General features: G+C 44.7%; 2 protein-coding genes across 17 annotated transcripts in view; both read left to right on the top strand.

Annotated features, from left to right (window-relative positions):
- Positions 1-11,633, top strand: part of CPEB1 (cytoplasmic polyadenylation element binding protein 1) — a 67,255-nt gene extending 55,622 nt beyond the window's left edge. For all 16 annotated transcript variants that reach the window (XM_072950862.1, XM_072950859.1, XM_072950860.1 and 13 more), the window contains 8 exons: positions 825-1,077; positions 3,391-3,504; positions 3,829-3,918; positions 4,807-4,943; positions 6,474-6,672; positions 7,944-8,038; positions 8,638-8,718; positions 10,158-11,633. In XM_072950862.1, the coding sequence (XP_072806963.1) occupies positions 825-1,077; positions 3,391-3,504; positions 3,829-3,918; positions 4,807-4,943; positions 6,474-6,672; positions 7,944-8,038; positions 8,638-8,718; positions 10,158-10,268 (1,080 nt within the window). In that variant the 3' untranslated portion in view covers positions 10,269-11,633. The remainder of the gene's footprint in view (positions 1-824; positions 1,078-3,390; positions 3,505-3,828; positions 3,919-4,806; positions 4,944-6,473; positions 6,673-7,943; positions 8,039-8,637; positions 8,719-10,157) is intronic.
- A 1,706-nt stretch (positions 11,634-13,339) lies between these two features.
- On the top strand, positions 13,340-16,722 carry RPS17 (ribosomal protein S17). Its single transcript, XM_006198412.4, has 5 exons — positions 13,340-13,461; positions 13,745-13,896; positions 14,494-14,599; positions 15,090-15,155; positions 16,595-16,722. Exons 1-5 carry the CDS (start codon positions 13,459-13,461, stop codon positions 16,673-16,675), a joined length of 408 nt encoding a protein of 135 aa, XP_006198474.1. The 5' UTR covers positions 13,340-13,458; the 3' UTR covers positions 16,676-16,722.
- The last annotated feature ends 7,671 nt before the right edge of the window (positions 16,723-24,393 follow it).

Raw genomic sequence — 24,393 nt, 5'->3', positions numbered from 1 at the left:
GGGTAACCACAAGTAGGTCCCTTTGATTCTCTGGGCTGCAGTTTATTCCCCTGTTAAATGGGGTTAGATGAGGTGCTTCTAATTCCGTTTATGTTACTTTAGATGGGGCTCAGTCTTGGAAATTTACCTCATAACCAGCTTTAATATTTTTGGATTTCATTAAAAGAACTGTCTCAGATACCCCACCCCAAAGTTAATTGATGAAGGGGATATGGACTGACAACTCACAGAAAAGGAAATAGAAGCAGTATTTGAACTTAAGAAATATTCTATTGAGTAATTATTTTAGTTTATTTTTTGATGAAGTAGTATCATTTTTACTCAGATTAGTAGAATTTAAAGCCTTGACACAAGCTTGTAGTGAAACTCGTGTTCACATACATTTCTGATAGAACACAATCCTCATAGAAAGCATTTTGGCATCCTACGTCTAGGAATCTGACCAGAGAACACACAAAATATGAAGGAGCTACACCTTAAAGTTTTTATGTATAATTCTGAAAACTTGGAAAGTATCTAAATGTTTAAGTAACAATAGGGGAATAGATCAGGAAGTGTAGCTTGTTCCCTAAATAGAGTATCACAAATTAATTAAAAATGATTATAAAGACTGGCAATGTAGGGGGAAAAAACTGAATTGGAAAGAGAAGAATTTGTTTAAATTATGATATAAGAACAACTAATCTTAAAAATAAATAGGAAGAAAGTCTGAAAGAAAATATATCAAATGCTAAATGGTATTTTTCTTAGTTGTATAGTGTGATTATTACTTTTATAACAAAACTGTCCTTTAAAAACCTGTATCTTCCCTTTTCCTTCCCTAGTCAAGCCTCCGCATTTCCCCTCCCCTGCCCTTTTTGTCTCTGACTGGGGGTGGTCCCAGAGACCCTTTAAAGATGGGAGTTGGGTCCCGGATGGACCAAGAGCAAGCTGCTCTGGCTGCAGTCACTCCCTCCCCAACCAGTGCATCAAAGAGATGGCCAGGAGCTTCTGTGTGGCCATCCTGGGACCTCCTCGAAGCTCCCAAAGACCCCTTCAGCATAGAGAGAGAAGCCAGGCTGCACAGGCAAGCTGCAGGTGAGTGTGGCTATGGGCATGTGGGGGGCCTGAGGCCTCATTCTCCGGACAGAGAGTAAGTGACCTTAGTTCACAGAAGGTGGACTGTCTAGAAGAGGACTTGATTGCATGGTGAAGTCTCTGCATCTGCAAAGAATGGTGTGCTCTGAGGAGTGAGTGCTAATGGGGACAAACTCGGGAACTTGTGAGGCTGAGCAGAGAGGAGAAGGAGATAATCTGGTACCCAGGGTCATGCCCAGTAGGGGCTGGAACCATCTCTCGCTTGTGCTCTTTCGTGGAGATTGTGCACTGTTGTTGCTTTTGATTCTTTTCACGGTGGATGTCTTAAAGAGAAGCCTTGGAAACTGTACCTAGAATTTTGTCTCCCTCCTCCCTTTTCTAATTCAAAGACACATCAAGCACAACCCCAGGGCTTTCTGATTGGTGTACACAGGGATGCATTGGGGGTCTATTGTCAGCATCCAAGGTACAGGTGTCCCAACTCTACTGGTCTCTCAGGAACCCTTAGGTTCTGTCATTTAAATTATCTTAACTACATGTTAAATCTACTCTTCATCTTATACCAGTACTTGGAAGCAGATGAGCTATGTAAGTCACTGTTTACTAGTGCTTCAGGGAGGTGCTCACTGACCACTATTCTGAGGTTCTAGAGTTGATGACTGAATGAATGTTCAGGTTATCCATTGCGTTTGTTTCCATAGGCTTCAGTATGTCTGTCTTCCTACTCACAGAACTAGACCAGATCTCAGTGTCCCCTAGTAGTGTTGCTGTCCTGTTCACTTAATGGCTTTGGCAACCTGTCTTTGTACTTTCTCTAGTGCCATTGTTTTCCTGTAAAATGACATTACCATGTTTTTGGATGAGGCCATTATATCGACTTCTTTTTTTGTTTGCAAAATATTGCTGCTGATGCCTGATTTCTTGCTGTAGCAACACAGTGGATCCATGCCTTTTAGAGAATAGCCTTCCATGCCATTGTCCTGAATGAAAACGATGGTTCATTTCATTGGCTGTCTGCTTTAGAGCTGAAGGAGGAGAGTAAATAGGCAAGGACTAGCCAGTCCCACTAAAGTCAGTTTCTGATCTGAAAGGGACAGACTGAGTGGGGACAGGATTAAAGACTGATGTGATAGAAGGCTGGACTGGTCACCAAGAACAGTGAGGCCCGTAGAAGTCAGGGCAGGCCAAATAGAAGATAGTTTCCACACTGTACAGCAGCAGGGGTTTCTTAACAAGGTGTCTGAGTCAGAGTCAGAGAAACTTCACAGTGGGTTTGGACAGACTTCTGTTTGGTATAAACAGGAAGCTGAGGAGTTGGGAGAAAATCCATTATCTTCCAGTGCTGGCATCAGGGAAGGCCCAGTGTCTGTTTAGGTATCATAAAGATAGCTCTGGAAATGATGGGGCATGGTTCTGACTTGGAACAGTTGTGACACTCTTGTGGGGTTGCTAGTGGTGGATTTTATTGGCAGTGTCCTAACTTCCATGAGTGATGAGTTCAGGGCAAAGAGGGAAACGGAGTAGAATATTCCTTATTTGAACATCTGGGGAGAAGGTACAGTTGGAGCAGTAAGCCTTTAGGATGTTGTATACAAAACTGTTCTGTTTACTTTCAAGTATAAGCCTACCTTGATCTACTGAGCTTCACTTTCCTATACTTCACAGCTACCACACTTTTTTTTTTTTAACAAATTGAAGGTTTGTGGCAGCCTTGTGTTGTCAAATGATGGCTAGCATTTTTTTTAGCAATAAAGTGTTTTTTAACTAAGGTAGTTTTTTTGTTTTTTTAGAGATAATGCTGTTGAATGCTTAACAGACTACAGTGTAGTGTAAATGTAACTTTTATATGCACTGGAAATCAGAAACTTTGTGTGACTAGCTTTATTGGAATACTCAGTTTATTGTGGTGCTTTGGAATGGAACTCTGAAATATCTCTGAGGTATGCCTGTAATTATAAATTTAAATTAACTAGTGTTGTAAGCAATGAGTATGTGAAACTGCCTTCTGGTTAGCATTATCAGTTATTTGTTTGAAAATAGTTTGGGTTGTGATCATTTTTACCCTACACATCTGGTTTGCTGTTCCTCTCAGTTTTAGTGGAGACAGAACTAGCGAATTAGGATTAGTTATCATTCTGGGCTGACTGGTTTGGTGAGGTGTAAGGTTTCTTGCCTTTTGGAATAGTCATGATTGTTCTCCCAGGCAGCTGGACTAGGTCTGTGGCCTGTCTCCTTCCCTGACAAGTTCACCCCACTGAAAGGCAGTGACTGTGTTGATTTTTCTGACCCCTGTTTCTCTGTCTTCTACCAAAGCTGTGAATGAAGCCACCTGTACCTGGAGTGGCCAGCTTCCTCCCCGGAACTACAAGAACCCCATCTACTCTTGCAAGGTGTTCCTAGGAGGTGTTCCTTGGGATATTACGGAAGGTGAGCTCTGAGACCTCCTGCTTCAAGTATAGGAGGTGGGGCATCTCTTTCAGGAGCATGAAACTTCGACTTTTGAGGCCAGGGACTGAACCTCTGCCTGAGCACAGGGTATTACAGGAGCACCTATGAAGGGAGAGGTGCACTGCATAGACTCCTACAGTGCTTCTGTGTCTGGTGCTTACACTTGTCACCTGAGACCAAAGGTCACTTCTGAGCTGTTTGTCAGGGAGGACGAGCCTGGGAGAACACTGGTGGCCCTGTGCTTGTGCTTTCCTGGGGAGGATGGTGCCTCAGATTCTGCCATTCTTTCCTATCTCTTTGCAGCTGGGTTGGTTAACACCTTCCGTGTCTTTGGCTCTTTGAGTGTGGAGTGGCCTGGTAAGGATGGCAAGCACCCCCGGTGTCCTCCCAAAGGTAATATGCCTAAAGGTAATAAAGACATGGTAGGCACTTTTTTTACCCCTCACTAGTACGTGATGCACTGAGGGGTGCTGGGATGTCACAGCTGCATGCTGGTAACGTGGTTTGGGCACTCCAGAGCACAGAACTTTCAGCTGTCAGCACTCTACTTCAACCAGGCACATCCCTGTTTCTTCTGAGCTAATGCTCTATCTGTCCAAACTCTCACTGCGGTTGGAGCTGCCTATGAAACTGTCTTGTGCACTTCCTCCAAACCTGAACCCCAGCAGTTCCTTTCCTCTCAAAATGAGGTGTTTGAAAAGCTTTCCTTTACCTGCCTTTCCTGCCCAGTTACATTGTTGCCTGACCTAATTCTGAGATCCCTTTGGAGTTAGCAAGAATGAGGACCAAGCATCTGATTCCTCACTGGTCTGAAATGAGATCCCTTCCCTGTAGAAAGGAGCAGGTGCTATTTTCACGCTGCCCCATCTTCACCGAAATGTTCCAATGAACTGAACCAGTGGTCTAAGTAGACTTTTAAAGGAATACCTTCAGCCCCTGGCCACAGCCTGTCATCGCTCTTGCCCCCAGGAAAGCCAGGCTTGCTGGCCTGAACATGCTCTATGTGGTGGGATGAAGAGCTGTGTGGTAAAGTTGGGACCCCCTGTCCTACCTTGCCAGTCCCTTCCCTTACAGGGTGGGAGATGCTGTGCTTCTCCCTCCCTTCGCCTGGGTCTCCGGCATGGAAAGTGCTCCCATTCAACAAGACTTACAAGGAGTGGGACAAGAATGTATCTTACACACAAGCCATCTTTCTCGGAAGAAACTCCCTGCTGCAAAACCAAGGCTGAGGAGTAGCCACCTGATGGGTGTTAATGCAGTTTCTCTTTCCATTGGGAATAGGGTATGTATATCTGGTCTTCGAACTAGAGAAGTCTGTTCGGGCCTTGCTTCAGGCTTGCTCCCATGACCCACTGAGCCCAGATGGCCTGAGTGAATATTACTTCAAGATGTCCAGCCGGAGGATGCGCTGCAAGGAGGTGAGTTGACACAGCGTCCTTCTGGATCAGGTAATTGGCAGGTGAGGCAGTGGATTTAATGGGGTGGGTGGTGCGCAGGCTGCAGGTGAATATTCTTGCTGAGGCAAGAGGGCTGCTCTTCCCACCCCACAGTAAATACAGCAAAACTCTCAATTACATTAAACAGCCACCACCACCACCTTTGGGCCTTAATGTGGTGTGTGTGCTCCTCCTGCCTGTAGAGATCAAACTATCTCCAGCTCTTATCCTCCTCTTCTTAATTCTAGCCAACACTTCTGTCCCAAGCCTCTTGTCTTAGAAACGAAACTGAAAATAGCAGCTTTCTCTGCTTGGACCTAATAATCATCTACAGTTGTTTCTCTTGCCTTTTGTACCTTCTGACCTCCCAGTCTCTGGTGGGTAAATCCCTATTTAGCTCACGCCCATCCGTGGATCACGTCTTCACTCCCATTCAGGGATTTATTAGTGTGTAGTTTTCTCCATGTGATTCTCTTCCCTTATGCTTTTTCTGTTACCAGCCTTGTGTGCCCTTAGCATTGTGAGTCTCTAGCATAGAGTCATCCTACTGGGGAACCTCACTACATATTCTTGGACCTTTGTCAGACTCTCTAAGTCTGGGTGGAGCTTAAGAATCTCCACGTTACCCAAGTTCCTTAAGTGGTCCAGCTGGATGGATGGTGTTTGAGAACTACTTGTCAGAGGAAGTTTTGACCTGAGGAATCAGCATTGTTTTTAAAAATCTGGTTCCAGAGCACAGTACTTTTGTGATATTGGATTAGATTGTTAATACCTCTGAAACTTCTTTTCTTCATCTAGAAAATGGGAAATTGAGATGCGTGTTTTAGTAAAAAGATGAGCAGTTGCCAGGGGTTATAGGGGGAGGGATCAATAAGCAGAGCACAGAGATCTTGAGGGTGGTGAAAATACTCTATGAAATTATAATGATGGATACATGGCATTATACATTTGTTAAAAACCCACAGAGCTGCAATGGTGTAACAGACACCAAAGGTGAACCCTAACTTTGAATGATAGTGATGTGTCAGTGTAGATTCCCTGATTGTAACAAATGTACCACTCAGTGAGGAATGTTGAGAGTGAGGGAGGCAGGGGGTGGTGGGGGGGAGGAGGTATATAGGAACTCTACGTTTTCAGCTCTGTTTTGCTGTGAACCTGAAGCTGCTCTAGACAGTAAAGTCTATTAAAATTTGTAGGATGAGGGATCTAGGTTCCTGGGTATGACAGTTTGGTACTATTTTGCTTACTCTCCAGGATGAGTGACTGCAGTTCTACATTTCCTTTCCCCCATTTTGAACACATGGGCTCAGTGGAATTTAACTCTAGTTGTGCTGGGGTAAGGGTGGCTTGCTGAGTGCCTGTGTACCTGGGCCTGGGTGAGAATACCTTTTCACCCACAGTGTGGGTCTCAGCAGCCCCAGCCTAGCATCTCCAGAGTACGTGCCTCCCCGTATGAGAGCTCTCTCCCTCTGGCTCCCTGCCAGGGCTTATATACCTCTGGGTGGCTTTCAGGTACAAGTGATCCCCTGGGTCTTGGCCGACAGCAACTTTGTTCGGAGCCCATCTCAGAGACTTGATCCCAGCAGGACGGTGTTTGTCGGTGCTCTGCATGGGATGCTCAATGCTGAGGCCCTGGCAGCCATTCTGAACGACCTATTTGGTGGTGTGGTGTATGCTGGGATTGACACAGATAAGCACAAGTATCCCATTGGTAAGTGTCCCACTTCTGTGTGGGAAAGCTTGGTGGCCTCTGGGGTATAGACCAAGATTGTGACATTCCCCATGGGAGTGGAGGGGCAGGCCTGACCCAGGTCTGCAGATAGCATATACCAGCAGCATAACATCTTTTTCTAGATAAGCCACCAGTACTGACCCCTCTGCACCCACCCCTCTCCCCTCATCTCCCTTGAAGGGGAAAAGATTGATAGGAGCACCATAGTGGGTGGTAGGAGGTGAAAAATGAAACAGGAACTCTGGTTGGAAGGTCAGAGTTCACAGCCAGACCAGTCTGGGACAGACAACAGGTAATAAATATTTCATTAAAAGACCGGGACTTTCCTAAACTTGCCTGGCTTCCTTTATTACGCGTTCTTGAAAAGTGGCCTTGTCAAGGGTCAGAGACCAGGTCAGGCTGAAGGAGGACTCTGGGTGACTTGTGCAACGGAGTCTGGTCATGGCCTTAGCTGTCCTAGTGTAGGGGAGTCTGGGGGCCTTAACCGCTGGGTTTTTGGTCAGCCTCGCTGGGAAAGGATGGCCCATTTCCCAATCGTGGCAGAGTAATCTCAGTGGTGGGGTTTGGAGGTGGAGCAGAGCCTGAACTTCCTGATCAACACATGGCTAACCCACCTCCCCGACACTTAGTCTACCCACCCACACTGAATCTGGTCAGGAAGGAGCACCGTGTGCTCATCAGTGCTGCACCACAGACTGGGAACAGGGGCTTCAGAGGCTGCAGGGGCAGACACAGCACGTGGCAGGATAAGGCTGCTTCCAGCTCCCCCGCTAGGTCTCTGGAGTACTGCTGGGCCTGCCTTCAGAGATGTAGTCTGTCTGTATCTTGTTGTCCGCTCTGAACCCTTTTAAACATACTTGTGCATCCTCCTACACAGAGAAGTCTCTTCCCTCTCCCTTGTGGTCAGCCAGTCCTTTTCCCGTTCCTGAGTGGGTTGTGCCATCGTGGTCTACATGAATACAGTGCCACCAGCTAAATGTGACTCTGAGTGCTTGAAATGTGCCTAGTGCCACATGTTGAAATGATAATATTTGGATGTATTGGGTTAAAGAAAATATACTACTAAAATTAATTCCACTTTTTTCATTTAACTTAAATGTGGCTACTAGAGAACTTAGAGTTACATAAGTGGCCCACATTAAATTTCTGTTGGGCTACACAGCACTAATCTAGGAACAGGGTTTCCTGAGTGTTGACAGGTGGCATTGGAGAGAACATGGCTAGAAGGTAAGCTTTTTTGTTTTTCCTAGGGTCTGGTCGCGTGACTTTCAATAACCAACGTAGCTACCTGAAAGCAGTCAGTGCTGCTTTTGTGGAGATAAAAACCACCAAGTTCACCAAGAAGGTGAGTGAGTGGGCTGCTCTTTGCCCTCACTGTGGGCCACCTGAGAGGAATCTGGGCCAACTACTTCCCAGGGCAGGCCTGAGACAAGCTGTCCCTGTGCTGCATCTGCTCTGAGGAGTGAGCCAAGCTGCTTGAGGTTTGGGTTTGGGAGTGGGCCTGGTCTTGATTGACTTGGGAGGATGGGAGGATGGTTGACTCAGGAGGATTGAGCTTCCTCGGCATGTGGGATGTCTTCCCTCGCTTTGGTGTTTGGCCAGCATTTCAGCATAGCCTGACTTCCCATTTTCCATCCTGACCTGCATCCTCCGATTGTTTACCTATTGCTGGTGATACAGTGCCAGAGTCCAGTTTGCTGAGAAGACCAGGCAGCAGTGTGTGTGGTTGCACACACCTTGCGGAGCCAGGCCAGCAGCCTCTGCAGTCTGCCCGTCTGCTGTCTAGGATCTCAGTCTCTCTGCCTGTGATTCTCTCTCGGCCCTCTTTAAAACAGGGAACGCCCTCTATGCATGTGGATAGCCCATAACATGCCCTTCTCTTCTGGCCCATTTGGCCCTCCGGTGAGAAGAAGCCACTTCGCTATCCTGTTCTCCTTTTTACAGGTTCAGATTGACCCTTACCTGGAAGACTCTCTGTGTCATATCTGCAGTTCTCAGCCTGGTCCTTTCTTCTGCCGAGATCAGGTAAGTCCCCTGGGCCCTTGGGTATCTACGGAGTCCCTGCCCTCAATAAGAGATTGTCCTGTCACGTTTGTCATGTGGAATGTTGGAGTTCTTAAGTACCTTGTGATGGTCTAAAAGCGTAGAGGAGGCAGTAGTGATGTTTGCTGATGGTCAGACCAGAGACAAACTTGACCCAAAACTGTTGGGAAAGCTTGTTGAGTTGAGTCTTGATACTTTGGCCTTCTCCTTGCCTGGGATGTTGCTGTGCAGTTGGCACTATCACTCAAAGGTGGTTTGGGGGATGACAGGATCCTGGGTGGGTGAGGTCAGCAGTACCTATGAGCCTGCACAGTTTTTCTAACTCTAATGCCTTCTAGATTGATTTTTCCCCTACGCAAGGAAGCCTTCTTTATTTGCTTCTGAACCTCTGGACTGTTTTGATATTTGTACCTGGTTTGTACCCACAGTTGTCAGAAGCAGGCAGAAAGCAGCACAACAGTTTTTGTTGAATGTTTCTGAGTGGTGGAACACAGATCTGAATGTATTTGGGCAGTGCTTCTCATGCTCTAATGTATATATACTTATCACCTGAGGATCTTGTATAGATGCAGATTCTGATTCAGTGGGTTTGGAATACGGCCTGAGATTCTCTGTTTCTGACAAGTTTCCAAGTGGTACCAGTGTTGCTGATCTGTGTCATACTTTGACAAGTGTTTGGAGAAATTTGGGGTCTGTTCGGACACTAGCAGAGTATCCACTTTTTTTTTTTGGCAGTGGTGCTATATCACTTAGGTTTGGAGTCTCTGGGTAGATAGTAAACTGAGGCTCCAAAATGAGGGTGTGAAGTAAGTTTGGGTTGCTGGATAAAGCCTGAGAACAAGTATCTCTGACAGCCTCTCCTTGTAGGCTTTTGTGTGTCAGTATCTTTCTCAGATGACCCCCGTTTTCAGATAACTGCTCCGAGGTTAGTGGCTTGCCCAAGGTTACACAGCCAGCAAGTGTGTAGGGCTGAGACTGACATGTCACCTCTGCTCACTTAGTGTGGAGAGGAAGTCCTGTTGCCTGGTGTTAGGATATGGAATCACTGTCTTTTAATGTTCTCCCATACTAGCAGCCATGTGATACCCCTGCTCCATGGGAGGTGGGAAGGACAGGGGACTGGAAGAGCAGCAGTGGTGCCAGGAGGAGGCGGGGAAGCCAGTGCAGTCGCCATGCACAATAGGAGCCCAGCATGTTTAAGTCCAGGCACCCATAGAAACACACAGTGGATTTACCATGGTTGGTCAGGCCTCTGTGTGTTGCGGATGAGAGGGATCCCCAGGACCATCTCTTCTAACCCCACAAAGGCCATCAGGAATCCCCCAACCCCTCTTGAGCAGAGCAGGCAACTCATGCAGCTGCCCCTCTGGCTGGTACTGACACAGGCCTGGCTTCTCTACCTTTTTCTACCCTCGACCCAGGTGTGCTTCAAGTACTTCTGCCGGAGCTGCTGGCACTGGCGGCACAGCATGGAGGGCCTGCGCCACCACAGCCCCCTGATGCGGAACCAGAAGAACCGAGATTCCAGCTAGAGGAGCTGGCCTTGCCCAGTGGCCTGTGACGCCGAAGGCAGGCGGGTCAGGCAGCAGCCTGTACCATCCTGCCGCTGGCGACCAGGGAGCTGGCTTCCCGAGGACAAGGGAAAATCGTAGTCACCTTTGCACTTGCTGAATCTGTCTTTGTTTCTGCACTAATTAATGCACAATGAGTTTTGTCGGGTTTTGTTTTCAGGGGGTGCGCCAGGGCAAGGACCCTCTGGCTCACCCTCCAAGCGACTCTGTAGTTTTCCCAGATTTTAGTTTCTCATTTTGCCGATGAAAAGCAAAAAAGAAATACGTGTCCAGAAGGTAATGACACGATGCCTACATTTAGGTTTATTTATTAAAAGCGCTTTTTTACATTCCTTGCAATACTGATGGTGATGATGCGCAGGTCTCATTGGTTTCATTCTTGCAGTTGCCATACAGTGCCTTTCCATTTATTTAACCCCCACCTGAACGGCATAAACTGAGTGTTCAGCTGGTGTTTTTTACTGTAAACAACAAGGAGACTTTGCTCTTCATTTAAACCAAAATCATATTTCATATTTTACGCTCGAGGGTTTTTACCGGTTCCTTTTTACACTCCTTAAAACAGTTTTTAAGTCGTTTGGAACAAGAGATTTTTTTTTTTTCTTTCCTGGCAGCTTTTAACATTATAGCAAATTTGTGTCTGGGGGACTGCTGGTCACTGTTTCTCACAGTTGCAAATCAAGGCATTTGCAAACAAGAAAAAAAATTTTTTTGGATTTGAAACTGGACCGGATAAACGATGTTTGAACGGCTGCTGTATATAGTTTTAAATGGTTTATTGCACCTTCTTAAGTTGCACTTATGTGGGGGGGAGGGTTGATAGAAGTTTTTAATCACAAAGTCACAGGACTTTTTTCTTTTGTAACTGAGCTAAAAAGGGCTGCTTTTTGGTGGGGGCAGATGAAGGCTCACAGGAGCCCTTTCTCTCAGAGGGGACAAGTACCCTTCTCTTAATTCTTTCATTTGAGAAATGTGTGAAGCAACAGTTTCAGTTTCAGTTTCAGTTGACTGAGATGCTACTGGAATTTGAAAACTTGACTTTTCCTTTCTTTCTTTCTTTCTTTTTTTTTTTTAAAAACAAAACAAAACTACTTGCCCCTCTTTGGGAAGCTGTGTGCCAAAGAACCAGTGTCATAACCCCCCCCCCTCCTGCTGAGCTGACGTTGCATTGTTGCATATCCCAGCTACTCTGTGGGTTTTGTGAAGCTGTGTGTGAAGTCTCTACCTCATTGTAGTATATGCAGGCAAGACTGCACTCTCCTACAGATGTGTGGAGTAAGCTGTGGTGTAGTTTTTTTTGGCACATAATAAACACGTTGCAGCAGAGTTCTGGTTTTGTCTCTTGTGTCTGAGGTATGGGAGCAAGCGGGCAGTGGGGTAATAAGATTCCAGAGTTAAAACCTGTGGTTTCCTTGGATTTTCTAGGATGGGATTCCAGGCCAGGTTGATGGTGGGGCCATGTGGGAGACTTGCCCCTGTAAGTCTTTCTTGGTCACTTCCGTGGTCAAATGTACCTTCTCCGGTGGGCGGATACCTCTAGTCCAACTGTGTATAAAGCCCTCACAATTAAAGTTCTTGGGGCTCCTCTTATAATCCCAGACCTAGGTTGGAGAAGCTAGAGGCACAGCTCCTCGAGTTGGCATGAGCCAGTTTGCTCAGCTTCTCCTCTGAGCTTCAGAGCTGCTGCTGCTTGGGAGGCTTCCTGTCTCTTGCAGTCACCTGTGCTGACCCATTTCCTTCCTGAGAGAGTAAAGTTTTGCTGTTCTTCAGAGAGCCCTAGCATCTGGACTTTTTCTCACAGGCTCCCAGGATTTGTGAGAGGAGCTACTGATGGTTTGTTCAGGCAGGTTGTGCCTGGTTTCAGCTGCTGGAGTGACCCTTGGGAAGATTCCATTTTAGTCTGAGGAGTAGGGAGCCCTGCAACCTGGAGTGTCTGTTCTGTGAGAGCTTCAAGCACTATCATGGGGAGTGGGGAGTCCCTCAGCCAAGAATGAGAGGCCTCATCTTTCACTTGAGGCCTGGCTGGACACAGCTGAATTTGAAGTTTGTTGGTAAACTCATGCAACTCTTCTTGGAGGAGAGTCTGACCCTCCCTTTTGGTACCCTACCCCACACTACCCATGTCATCTTTTCTTCCCTTTTGTCCTTGTCCAGGAGCTACATTCAGGGCAAGGGCTTCCTGTCTTTCAGCGTTCCATTCCCAGTCAGTTCAGTCTGACTGGACTGTCCAGGGTGACCAGGGGATGAGGGATGAGGCACAGCCCGGTGTCCCATAACTCATCCAACCTGGGCAGCCCATCCTTTCCTTAAGTCAACTAGGGGCCTAGGACCTATTCAACAAAATTGGAAAGAGGGAGCAGGGTACTCCCCGGGTTAATGGGGCTACCAGGTGTAGCCTGTGCTGTGGGCTTCAGAAGGGCCTGGTTTGGAATGGATATGTCAGAAACAGCCTGAAGGCAGTGGTTGGAGAAGGTGCCTCCTTTGGGAGCACAACAGGTGAACTGGCCCCTTCAGTTAAATATTTGAGAGCTTGCTTTGTGCTGGGCACTGTTCAAGGCAAAACGATACGGGAAATCACCCCCAGCCGAGAAACTAAGACAAGTCACTATGACATGTGCTAAGAAATACTAGAGCAGCTTTAAAAGGATAGCGATGCTTCTTTGTGAGAGAATCCTCTCCGAGTTGTACCTGTGTCTCCACCAGGCTAGACAAGTCTCTGACCCACGGACTGGGTGGGGGTCCTGCGGGGGCACCATGCCCTACTTCCTCACTATTCTGCTCTCCCGCCTTCCCAAGGGCTCTTAAGTGTGAAAGAGATGCGCCCGTCTAGTTAAGAGCACTTCAAACGGGCAAACTAATTACTGACGAAAAAGGGGCTTAAAACGCAGGCCTAAGACAACCCTAGGTGGAGCTGGGTTGGGGCGGGTCGGGGCCTAGGCCGGCCCATTGGGGGGCGGGCCAAGCACTCCCTCCGCCCTCTGGATGGCGGCCGACCATACACTTCAGTTCCGTCCCTCCCGGCCAGGGGTCGCTGTGGTGCGCTGGAGTCGGCTCAGCGCGTCCCAGGCTAGGCGGAAGCGACTTTCTGGCCCGCACTTTAATAGGCCTCTCTTGTGCTTCCTGTTTCCTCTTTTACGAAGGACCAGCCAACATGGTAGGTGTTTTGGCTCGAAGCTGCTATCCCCTACAATCGTCCCCCATCCGCCGCTCTCCCCGGCCCCTAGCTCGCAAGGAGGGGTGCAAGGCCCTGTGAGGCCGAAGCCTCCGCGGGCCGCTTGCTTCCACGATGACCTCGAGCTCCAGCACTGCCCGGCTGGCCCTCCCCTCTCCTGGGCTCAGCCCCAGCCCACAAACCCCTCTCCACCCGGGCTTTACGCCGCGTCGTTGCCGGGAGGGGTGTCCTGGCTCGCGAGTGACCGTGTCTTCTCCACCCGCAGGGCCGCGTTCGCACCAAAACCGTGAAGAAGGCGGCCCGGGTCATCATTGAGAAGTACTACACACGCCTCGGCAACGACTTCCACACCAACAAGCGCGTGTGCGAGGAGATCGCCATTATTCCCAGCAAGAAGCTCCGCAACAAGATAGCAGGGTGAGTGAGTCTGCGCTCGGCCTCCGGGGTTCCGCTGGGAGGTGGAGCGCCGTGGCCCGCGGTCGGTTGTGGGGTCCGCGGTGGTCGGGCCCGGACGAGGCTGCGCCGCGGAGAGCGCTGCAGGTGTGCGTTTGCAGGGATTCTTGTTCCCCGTGTCTTGCGTTCGCGTTATACTTGGCGGTTTGATTGGCGGGGGCACTTGGACGAGGTTAGCCACAGTCGAACACTGGAAGACTTCCATTAAGTACAGTACAAGCCGGCGTGATTAAATGCTAAGTTACGTAAATTGGAACTCGGAGAAAATAAAATGAAGGCCGGGAGGAATCGTGAAAGTTTGAGAGGAGAATCTGATAGCTTTGACAGCGCGTTTGAATAGAGAGGATGTGAGACATCAGCGGGACGGGCTTGCTTGGCAAGCGGAGGCTGCTTGTAGAGGTTCTGTGTATGTAGGAGGTTCAGAGTCAGGGCTCCTAAAATGGTGAACCCTCTCCCTTCTCACTGGAATAAGGACAAAAACTACGTATTCATCCAGATGTTCTGTGTACCTGTTGGGAGCCAGCGTGTGTTTCAGTGGTGTTGGGCATTTGTACCTCGTAGCTATGTCACACATCTGATGAAGCGGATTCAGAGAGGCCCAGTGAGAGGCATCTCCATCAAGCTGCAGGAGGAGGAGAGAGAAAGGAGAGATAATTATGTGCCTGAGGTAAACTTTCTGGGTTTTTCTCTGGGCCTCTGGTTCACCCTGAAAGATACAGCAGGTTCCTGAGAACCATTTCATGTATCTGGTTTTCAAGGGGACCTCAGCTGAGTCTGGGTCCTTTATCTTGTACCCCTGAACCAGCTGTAGGTTATGGCCCATAATTACCTGCCTATATATTAGCTTCTGTCCTGCCTTGTTGGGACCATGTGAGTCCATTCTGTTTTACACATGAGAGCCCTTTAATGATGTTTGGTGATTTATCATGTCTTCTGGTTTGATTATATGCCCTAGCATAATATTCCAGAAGTATAAGCCCAGTCTTAAGGTTTATAACCCAGTCTAAATACTGAGCCTGTGGAATCCTGTTCTGTCCCCTCTGTGCCACCCCACCCCCATCCACCCTTTTCTTTCTCCCTCATTTAAGAATCTTGGAGAACAAGGAGGGAAGGTGAAATAACTCATTGCTATTTGGGGCCTTCCTTGTTCCTTCTAGGTCTCAGCCCTGGATCAGGAAATCATTGAAGTAGATCCTGATACTAAGGAAATGCTGAAGCTCTTGGTAAGTGTTTGCTGAATTCCTAAAGTTGAGCTTCCCTGGACATCAACAGTAGCATTCTACTCTCTGTATTACTACTAGGTAACACTGAGTCCTTAAAATCTATCAGCTGTTCTTAACATTTTCTGTGCATTGTTTTCCTTTTCCTCACTGTATCCCATCCTGTTACTTACATTTGATATATGAAGAAATGGTAACTCCAAGATTAGTAGGTGCAGGAATGGGAATTCCATCCACACTTTTAACTACTAAACTAGACTGTCTCCTAAATGGGTTTAGCTGGTTATTGAAGGTTGAGTTTGTGCGCCACAAGAAGGTTACTCCCAAATTCAGTGGCTGTTCTCCAAGGACTTCCAGGACACCCCTCCTCTCAGTTCCTTCTGTTGTGGATTCTGCAGCTGGCTCCTCAGATTTGCCCCCTTGGTTGCTGCCCTAGTTCTCTTTTCATTCTGTCTGCTTTCCTTCTGTGCCTGTATGCTAACCACTCAGATGAGCTGTGGTCTCATTGCCAGTTGCTTACGAAGCGCTACTTGGATGTTCAGCTATCTTCAATACAATTTGATATGTGTCTCTTCTGTGGCTTTTCTTAGTATTTTGCAGTTTGGTGAAAGTAGTGTGAGCTTCAAAGTCCATGTGCCAGTTCATGATTTAGAGCTGCTTCATTTTTCCCTTTGTATGATCAGGAAATGTTGAAGATACTCAAAAAGATAATTCATAGAATGAACTCCCATGTATCTACCACCTAGCTTCAGAAAAGCATTACCAGTACAGCTAAAGCCTGCTATTGATCATTGTCTCCTGAAATAACCACTATCCTGAATGGAATTTTTTAGTTTCCACTGTAAAATTGGTTTGGGGGGATAAAATGGGAAATTAAGTTCTGGGTATGTGTGGACCCTTGGGTTCTCTGCTCCATTCACTTTGAGTTTAACGGCAAGCCCTGCCTGACCTTTTCCTACCACTACTGTTCCTGACCCCTTCCCAAATGTTGATTGCATTAAGTGATGCCTCCTACCTGAGGTCCTGGAAATGAAGTGTTGTATATGCCTTAAAGCAGTGGTTCTCAAAGGGACATATTTTGTACTTCTTGCCCCCAGGGGATATTTGGTAATATCTGGACACATTCTTGGTTCTCACAGCTGGGGGACACTAGCAGACATTAGTGGATAGAGGCCAGAGATGCTGTTAACGTCCTGCAATGCACAGGACAGCTTCCTAAGGGCTGGCTGTTGGAGTGTAGGTTCCTTCAGATCTTGTAGACCATCTTGTGAGTTTATTGCTCAGGGGTGGGGTGTCAAAGGCGCTCTTCGTTTCTGCAGGATCCCACCAACCTGACCCCCAGCTGGTGGAGGCTGACAAAACCATGGCCTAATGGTGGTGCTGGGGCTCTGACCACAGATCTTATCAGTGCAGACACACTAAGTTCATTTTTGTTGTTCCAGGACTTTGGCAGTCTGTCCAACCTGCAGGTCACTCAGCCTACAGTTGGGATGAATTTCAAAACACCACGTGGAGCTGTTTGAAACTTTCTGCTGTGCTTTAATATTTCCAATAAACCTCGGACAACAACCTTGCCTGTGTCATCTGTGGGGTTGGGTACTGGTGGAGCTGAGGGCAGGGTTTCTTTCTCAAGGGAGCAGTGTCCTGAAGAAGAGTGGTCTGCAGTGTGAGCACCTGTAAGTGGCCTCTGGGCAGTGCCCATACAGATAATGGATGTGTTCAGAGGCCTGAGCCTGAAAAAATGCATCACTGCTTCACTTGCCAGCTCTACACTGCCTGATCCTGGCAAGCCCTGAGCACTCAACTCTGGCTTCAGCAAAAGTCAGGAGATACCTTTCCCTTCTCACTCTACGTGCCTGGTGTTTGCACCTCAGCCTTTCCTGGGTACACGCAGTTTGGGTTAATGAGCCTGCCTATCTTGAAAGTGTAACATTTCTCACACGTATGAGTGTTGGGTTTTCTGTGAGTGGGAGATGGGCTGAGTGGTGGTCTTTGTGTCTTATCTATTGTGGAGCCCAGTACCTGGGGCATAGGAGATTGAAGAGTGAATGCATGTGTGTGGGAGGATCAAAGAAACAACGGGGTGTGTCAGTTTAAGGGAGGCAGAGCTCACTGGGTGGATCCCCAGTAGACCTGAGCTTAGGGATCTGAGGCTGTGGGTCCAGCAGGAAGAGGGCTAGATAGGGCTGGTGTCTATTAGTCGGGAGGAGCAGCTGTTAAGCTGCAGCACCAACTTTTCTTTTTCAGGCTGGGACTAAGCTGGGCATGTTTGTGTACATGTGCAAGTCAAGATCTCTCTAAGGTAGTATTAGGGTCTTAGGTCAGTCTGGCTCTCCATTGATCCTCTGTCAGGCAGACATACAGCAAACATTCTAGAAATGTAACTACATAAAATTGTAACAATTTTTTAATCTAATTTCAAACTTGAAAAGTTGCAAGATATAGTACGAAGAACTTACAAATACTTCACCCAGATCTACCAGTTCACATTTTGCCCCACTGGCTTTATATTCTGTCTCTACGTTTTTTTCTGCTCCATTGAGATTAGAGATATGCCCTTCTGTTTCAAATATTTTAATGTCTATTTTCTAAGAACAAAGACATTCTTTAACCACAGATGGATTACCAAAATCAGGAAATATAATTGATAAAATACTGTTACCTAATCCATTATCAGATTTTTTTAAGTTTTCCCAATAATGTCTTTACTAGTTTTTCCTCCCTGGTCCAGGATCCAGTCCAGAATTGCTGCATCTAGTTTTCTTGTTCTTTAGCCTCCTTTACGTGTCTTTCATGGTATTTTTTAAAAGTATTGGCTGATTTTGTAAAATGTCTTTTAATTTGGGTTGGTTTGATATTGCCTCACAATTGGAGTTAGCAGCCATTTCTGTAGGAATACAAATTGTTTCTGACTTGAAATGGTTCATTTTAAGATTTTTCAACTTCAGGGTGGTGTGAAGGTGATATGCATTCAGTAGAAACTATATTTTGAATTTTAATCTTTTCCTGTCTAGTATGGTATAACACTCATGCTGGGCAATGGCAGTGAGCCATAGCCTCCAGTCAGCCGTGTGGATCCAAAGTAAACAACCAACACTTAACATCTATTCTATATCCATATAATCACTGTTTCACTTTATGTACATGTTCAACATACTTACGAGATACTTAACACTTTATTATAAAATGGGCTATGTGTTTTACGATTTTACCCAACTGTAGGCCAATGTGTCAGGACATTTAAGCCTAGGCTAAGCTATGGTGTTCAGTAGGTTAAGTCTATTAAATGCAGTTTTTGACTTAGGGTATTTTCAATTTACGATGGGTTTATCGCAACATAACCCCATCATAAGTGAAGGAAGATCTGTAGTGCAGAAGTGATATACTGTGTGCTTGATGCATCATATTGAGAGGCACAGAACTATCAGTTTGTCACATTTTTAGTGATGTTTAAGCACTTGGATTAAGGTGCATCTGTCAAATTTCTCCACTCTTAAGTTGTAAAGAGATATTTGAAAGTTAAATATCCTTCATCAACTTTTCACTCACTGGTTTTAGCATCTAGATGACATTTTAACTCCATTATTACCTTTATATTTATTACTATTGTACAATAAGGAAGTTTTCTCTTATTTATCACAAACTCCATTTTTTGGTGTGGGGTCAGGCATTTTCAGCAAATACTCTTGCCTTCTAAATATAGCTCTATAAAGAAGCCTTCCCTTTTTTTGGATTTTGGTGTTGATGGTGAGGAAAGTGTTGGGATTTCTGTAGTCGGGGAGGAATTAGAGCTGAGTAATTACAAATGGGTAATGAAATTAACAAAATAGGAAACCAGCTACGAGGCTGTTTGCTATGATGGTTGCCACACTCCCCCACTAGGAGGCAGTGTCGTTGGTATTTTACAGCTGCCCGGCTGGTCCACCTCTAAGGCCCCGTGCTCTAGGTAACTTACATAAAGGGTGGGAAGGGTGAAGGGAGATGGACGGAGCACACCTTGGGCAGCGTGAAGAAGCTGTTTTACTCTTGAGGAACTTCTATAGGCCTCAGCGCTTTCATGGGTTAAATAACACCTGTGCCCTTTAGAACTTCGCGTGGAGCTTGTTAAGAGCTGATGGCCAGGCCCTGCCCTCGGGGGCTGTGATTTGTGCTTGAGGAGGTGGGCGGGGCCGGCGCAGGTGTTCCACGTGCGCTGCGGCGCAAGTTGCTCTGCCCAGAAAGCCGCCGGACTTGGCTGGTCCTCGGTGCTGCGTCTTCCTTGTTTGGCCCGGAAAATGCTCTTGGCATAAAATAGACTGGATATTCTTCTGCCTTCTTTGTCAGAGACTCTGCTCCTTAAAGATTTGAGAGCGCCCCAGGAAGTTTTGGAGGTAATTTCTTCCTTTTTTTTTTTTTTTTGCATCGTCCTTAGTTGTGTTAAAGTATAATTTTCTACGAAGTGAAGTGACTCATACAGATAAATACGAAATGAAGACGTGTTAAGCGTTTTTTTTTAAGCTCAGTGAGAGAACTGAGATGTTGAGTCAGTTCAAAGGAGAAGGACAAATTTGGAGTTAAAGGAATGTTGAAATAAATGTATAAATGGACGCAAAACTTCTTCCACAGGAGGGAAGTCAGCTGAACCTCTACCCAACAGAATATTTATTTGCGTTTGTCTGTAGATAAGAATTGTTTGCATTATCATGTATCCACAATTTACACAGTTGTAAAAATAGCTCCAGAGCAATGAAAGGTGCAGAGCCTTGTAGAATCCAGATCAAAACCCAGGTGGTTGTTCTTAACAATTGAAGTACAAATATTCCCCTCTATCTGTAACTTTGTATTTTCCCTATTGCCTATGTCATTAAGACTTTCAATTTTATTAGTATACTTACAGTTTTTCTCTCATAATTAGGAAAACTCCCTGTTACTGTGTATCATTTTAAATATTATGTTTGTTTTCTAAATTAAATTTGTCCTTTTTTTATTGATAGTTTCAAAGAACCAGCACTTGGAGTTTTACCCTTTCTACTTTACTTGAGGTTGCTGCTTTTCCTCATTAGATACTGAAAAAAGCAAAACAAGTGGATTCAATTGTGAGAAATGTGAATAAAGCTCATTTTTCTCTTTTTCAACTGCAGGGGTCAGCAAACTATGGCCAGCTGCCTGTTTGTGGATAAACCATGAACTAATGATGGTTTTCACATTTCTAAATGTTTTAAAACAACAGCAACAAAAAGAGGAGAATAATGTGGCCTATGAAAATTATACGAAAATCAAATCAGTGTCTAAATATATTTTTATTGGGTGGCAGCCATGTTCATTTGTTTATATACTGTAGGTGGTGGTTCTCCTCATATAATGGCTGAATTAAATAATTGCCACAGAGACAGTATGTGGCACTGTCATCACTTCACACTATGGGTTGAAGTTACACATTTGTAACTCAGTAGTGTTTTGCAGGCCATATCCATTACTATATAATGACTATTTTAAAAAAATTATTAGTGCGAACTTAATGTTAAAAAAAAGAAAACTGAGCTTTGGATGTTGTGTTTTTAAGGTATAAGTAGCTCATTCGTTAGCTAGGCAAGGGAAGCTGTTAATAACCAATGGTGAGTTAATTTCTAAGACTGTTAGCCTTTGGGTGAGAATGGTTGCTTGAAGAGTTGAGAACATTGGGAAAAATACCGGTGATCAGTTAAAAACAAGGCAAATGGTTTTGAATGGTTTTCCTTGGCTCTTGAGTCAAAAACGTTACCAATACTGCTCAGTTGTTTATGCAAGAGTCAGTGCCAAGTTTCGAGAGAGCAAAGAACCTCTAGAAAAATCTGCATAGAACAACTACAGGTGAGAATATTTTTAAAGATGAGAAACCACTGATTCAATATAACCTGAAATGGGAATTGGCTGAGCTAACGTTACAGGTGGTGGTGATAGAAATACGTGCGGAGCAGAAAGGGCTCAATGTTTGGACATGTTTCAAAGCTTGCAAAAATGTAGTGTTTAAAATCTATGCTTTTATGTTACTCATTGGTGGGTTTTCTATAGAAAATGTTTAAATCTGTCATTTATTGAACCAGTACTGTTAACAGTGAATTTAACTCTCTGTAGACTTAACCATATCACCTCCATGAATTTTCATGTAGTTTTTTCAACTGCTGTAACATAGCATAATATTTATTATTTTAACCATTCATAAGTGTAAAAATCAGAAGCATTAAGTATGTTTACAGTGTTACGGTGACCACTGTCACTATAGCCAAAACTTTTTCATCACCCCCAACAAAAACTCTGTACTCATTAAACAATAACTCCTCATTTCCCCTTCTCCCCCCAACACCTTGTAACCTCTGTTTTGCTTTCTTTGTGAATTTGCTTATCCTAGGTGCCTCATGTAAGTGGAATTATATAGCATTTGCCCTTTTTGCGACTGGCTTATTTCACTAATAAGCATGATGTTTTCAAGGTCCGTCCATGTTGTGGCATACATCAAATTATTTTCCTTCTTATGGCTAAATAACATTCTATAATATTTATATATATGCACACACACATACATACAGACATTGATACATACCACATTTTGTTTATTCTTTTTTTGGTTAACATTTTGGTTGCTTCCACTTTTTGGTTGTTGTGAATAACGCTGCTATGAACATGGGTATACAACTATTTAATTCCTGCTTTCAGTTATTTTGAGTATGTACCAAGAAGTGAAATTGATAGATCATATGGTAAATCTGTTTAATTTTTTGAGGAAATGCCATACTGTTTTCCACAGCAGCTGCACTGTTTTACATTCCTGCCAGCAATGAACAAGAGTTCCAATTTCTCCAAATCTTTGGCAACACTTGTTACTTTCTGGGTTTGTTTGTTTTTGGTTGTTATTTATTTATTAATAGCCATTCTGATGAGTGCAAAGTTCTGATGGTGTCTCATTGTAGTTTTGATTTGCATTTCCCTAACAATTAGTGATGTTGAACATCTTTTTATGTGTTTATTGGCCATTTGTATATCTTCTTCAGAGAAATGTCTATTCAGGTTCTCTGCCCATTTTTAAATTGGTTTTTTTGTTGTTACTGAATTGTTAGAGTTCTTTGTATAGTCTGGATATTAATCTTTTATCGTATATGATTTGCAAATATTTTCTCGCATACTGTGGGTTGTTTTTTCTCTCTGTTGATAGTGTCCTTTGATCCACAAAAGTTTTAAATTTTGATGAAGTTCAGTCATTTTTTTTCCTTGTATTGCCTATGCTTTTGGTGTCATATCTAAGAGTCCTTTGCCAAATCCATGGCCAAATCCCTATTTTCTCTCAAGAGTTTTGTGGCTTTAGCTCTTATATTTAAGTCTGATACGTTTTGTGTTTTTTTTGTATGTGATTTGAAGTAGGAGTCGAACTTCATTCTTTTGCATGTGGAAGTGCAATTGTCCTGGCATAATTTGCTAAAGAGACTATTCTTTTTCCATTGAGTGGACTTGGAACCCTTGACAAAAATAAATTAGCCATAAATGTATGGGTTTATTTCTGAACTCTGTTTTATTCCATTGGTCTGTATGTCTGTCCTTATGTCAGTAGCACAGTGTTTTGATTACTGCAGCTTTGTAGTGAGCTATGAAATGTGAGTCTTCCAAATTAGTTATTTTTCAAGGTTTTTGGTCTTTTTTGGGCTGGAGTAGTTGGGGTTTTTTGTTTGTATTTTTGTTTTTTTACTTGGGCTGTTTAAATTTGCTAGGCTGCCATAACAAAATACCACAGACTGGGTGTCTTAAACAGAGATTTATTTTCTTACAGTTCTGAAGGCTAGAAGTCCAACATCAAGATGTAAGCAGGTTTGGTTTCTCCTGAGGCCTGTCTTCTTAGCTTGCAGATTCCTGTCTTCTCGCTGTGTCCTCACATGGTCTTTTCTCTGTGCACCTGCATCCCTAAATCTCTCTCCGTGTGTCCAAATTTCTTCTTATAAAGACACCAGTCAGATTAGACTAGGGTCCACCCTAATGGAGTCACTGTAACCTAATCACCTCTTTAAAGGCCCTGTGTCCAAATACAGTCACATTCTGAGGTACTGGGGGTTAAGGCTTCCACATAGGAATTTTGGAGAACACAATTCTACCTATAACATGGACTCCTGCAATGAATTTGAGGATCAGCTTTTCCATTTCTGCAAAAAAGGCCATTGGAATTTTAACAGGCGTTGCACTGAATTTTCTAGATGACTTTGGGTAGAATTGACGTCTTGACAATATTAAGTCATCCAATCTATGAGTATGGAATGCCTTTCTACTTATTTAGGTCTTCTTTAATTTCTTAGAGGAATGTTTTGTAATTTTCAGGGAACAAGTCTTTCACTCCTTGCTTAAGTTTATTCCCAGGCATTTTATTCTTTTAGATTGTGGTGTTGTGATATAATAAGAAATATATATTTGGTTTTTCTCCCCAGTTCTAGGCACAATCTTCTAAAATCCTTAGAATTTCCTGAGTATTAGGGATGAAAGGACCATCTTTTGTTATTCATAATAAGCCCCTTTCAACCATACTTGAGTTTATGCTAATGAGGTGACTCTTAGTGGGCTATAGTTAAATTCTGGATGTGGGCTGGTTGCTAGAGGAACCAGCCATGTGATTAGAGGATCAGAACATCTAGCCCCACCCCCTGACCTCTGGAGGGGAAAGGGGGCTGGAGATTGAGTTAATCACCAGTAGCCAATGATTTAATCCAACATGTCTACGTAATTTAACTTCCATTTAAAGCTCTAGTGATGGGGTTTGGAGAGCTTCCAGATTGGTGAATGTGTGCTGGGAGGGTGACAGATCTTAAACTCCTTGGGGACAGAAAATCCTATGCTCTAGATCCTTCCAGACCTCACCCTATGTACCTCTTCATCTGGCTGTTCATTTATATCCTTTATAACAAACTATTAATAGTTAAGTTTTACCCTGAGTTCTGTGAACTGTTACAGCAAATTATTGAACCTGAGACAGGGTCATGGGAGTCCACAGTTTGTAGCTAAATCAGACAGAAATGCTGGTAACCTGGGGACTCACTACTTGTGACTGATATCTGAAGTAGGGGGCAGTCTTGTGGGACTGAGATTTTAATCTGTGGGGTCTGTGCTAACTCTGGCTGATGAGTGTCAAAATTGAATTAAATTGAAGGATACCTAGTTGATGTCTACAGAGAATTGGAGAATTGCTTGATGTGGAAAACCCACACATAGATGTTACTGTAAATGGAATTGGTTTCTCAAATTTCCTTTT

Source organism: Vicugna pacos, chromosome 27 (genome assembly GCF_048564905.1).
Source record: "Vicugna pacos chromosome 27, VicPac4, whole genome shotgun sequence".
Classification (NCBI taxonomy): Eukaryota; Metazoa; Chordata; class Mammalia; order Artiodactyla; family Camelidae; genus Vicugna; species Vicugna pacos.
The sequence above is the reverse complement of the archived record's forward strand: the minus strand, read 5'-3'. Positions and strand labels throughout refer to the sequence as shown.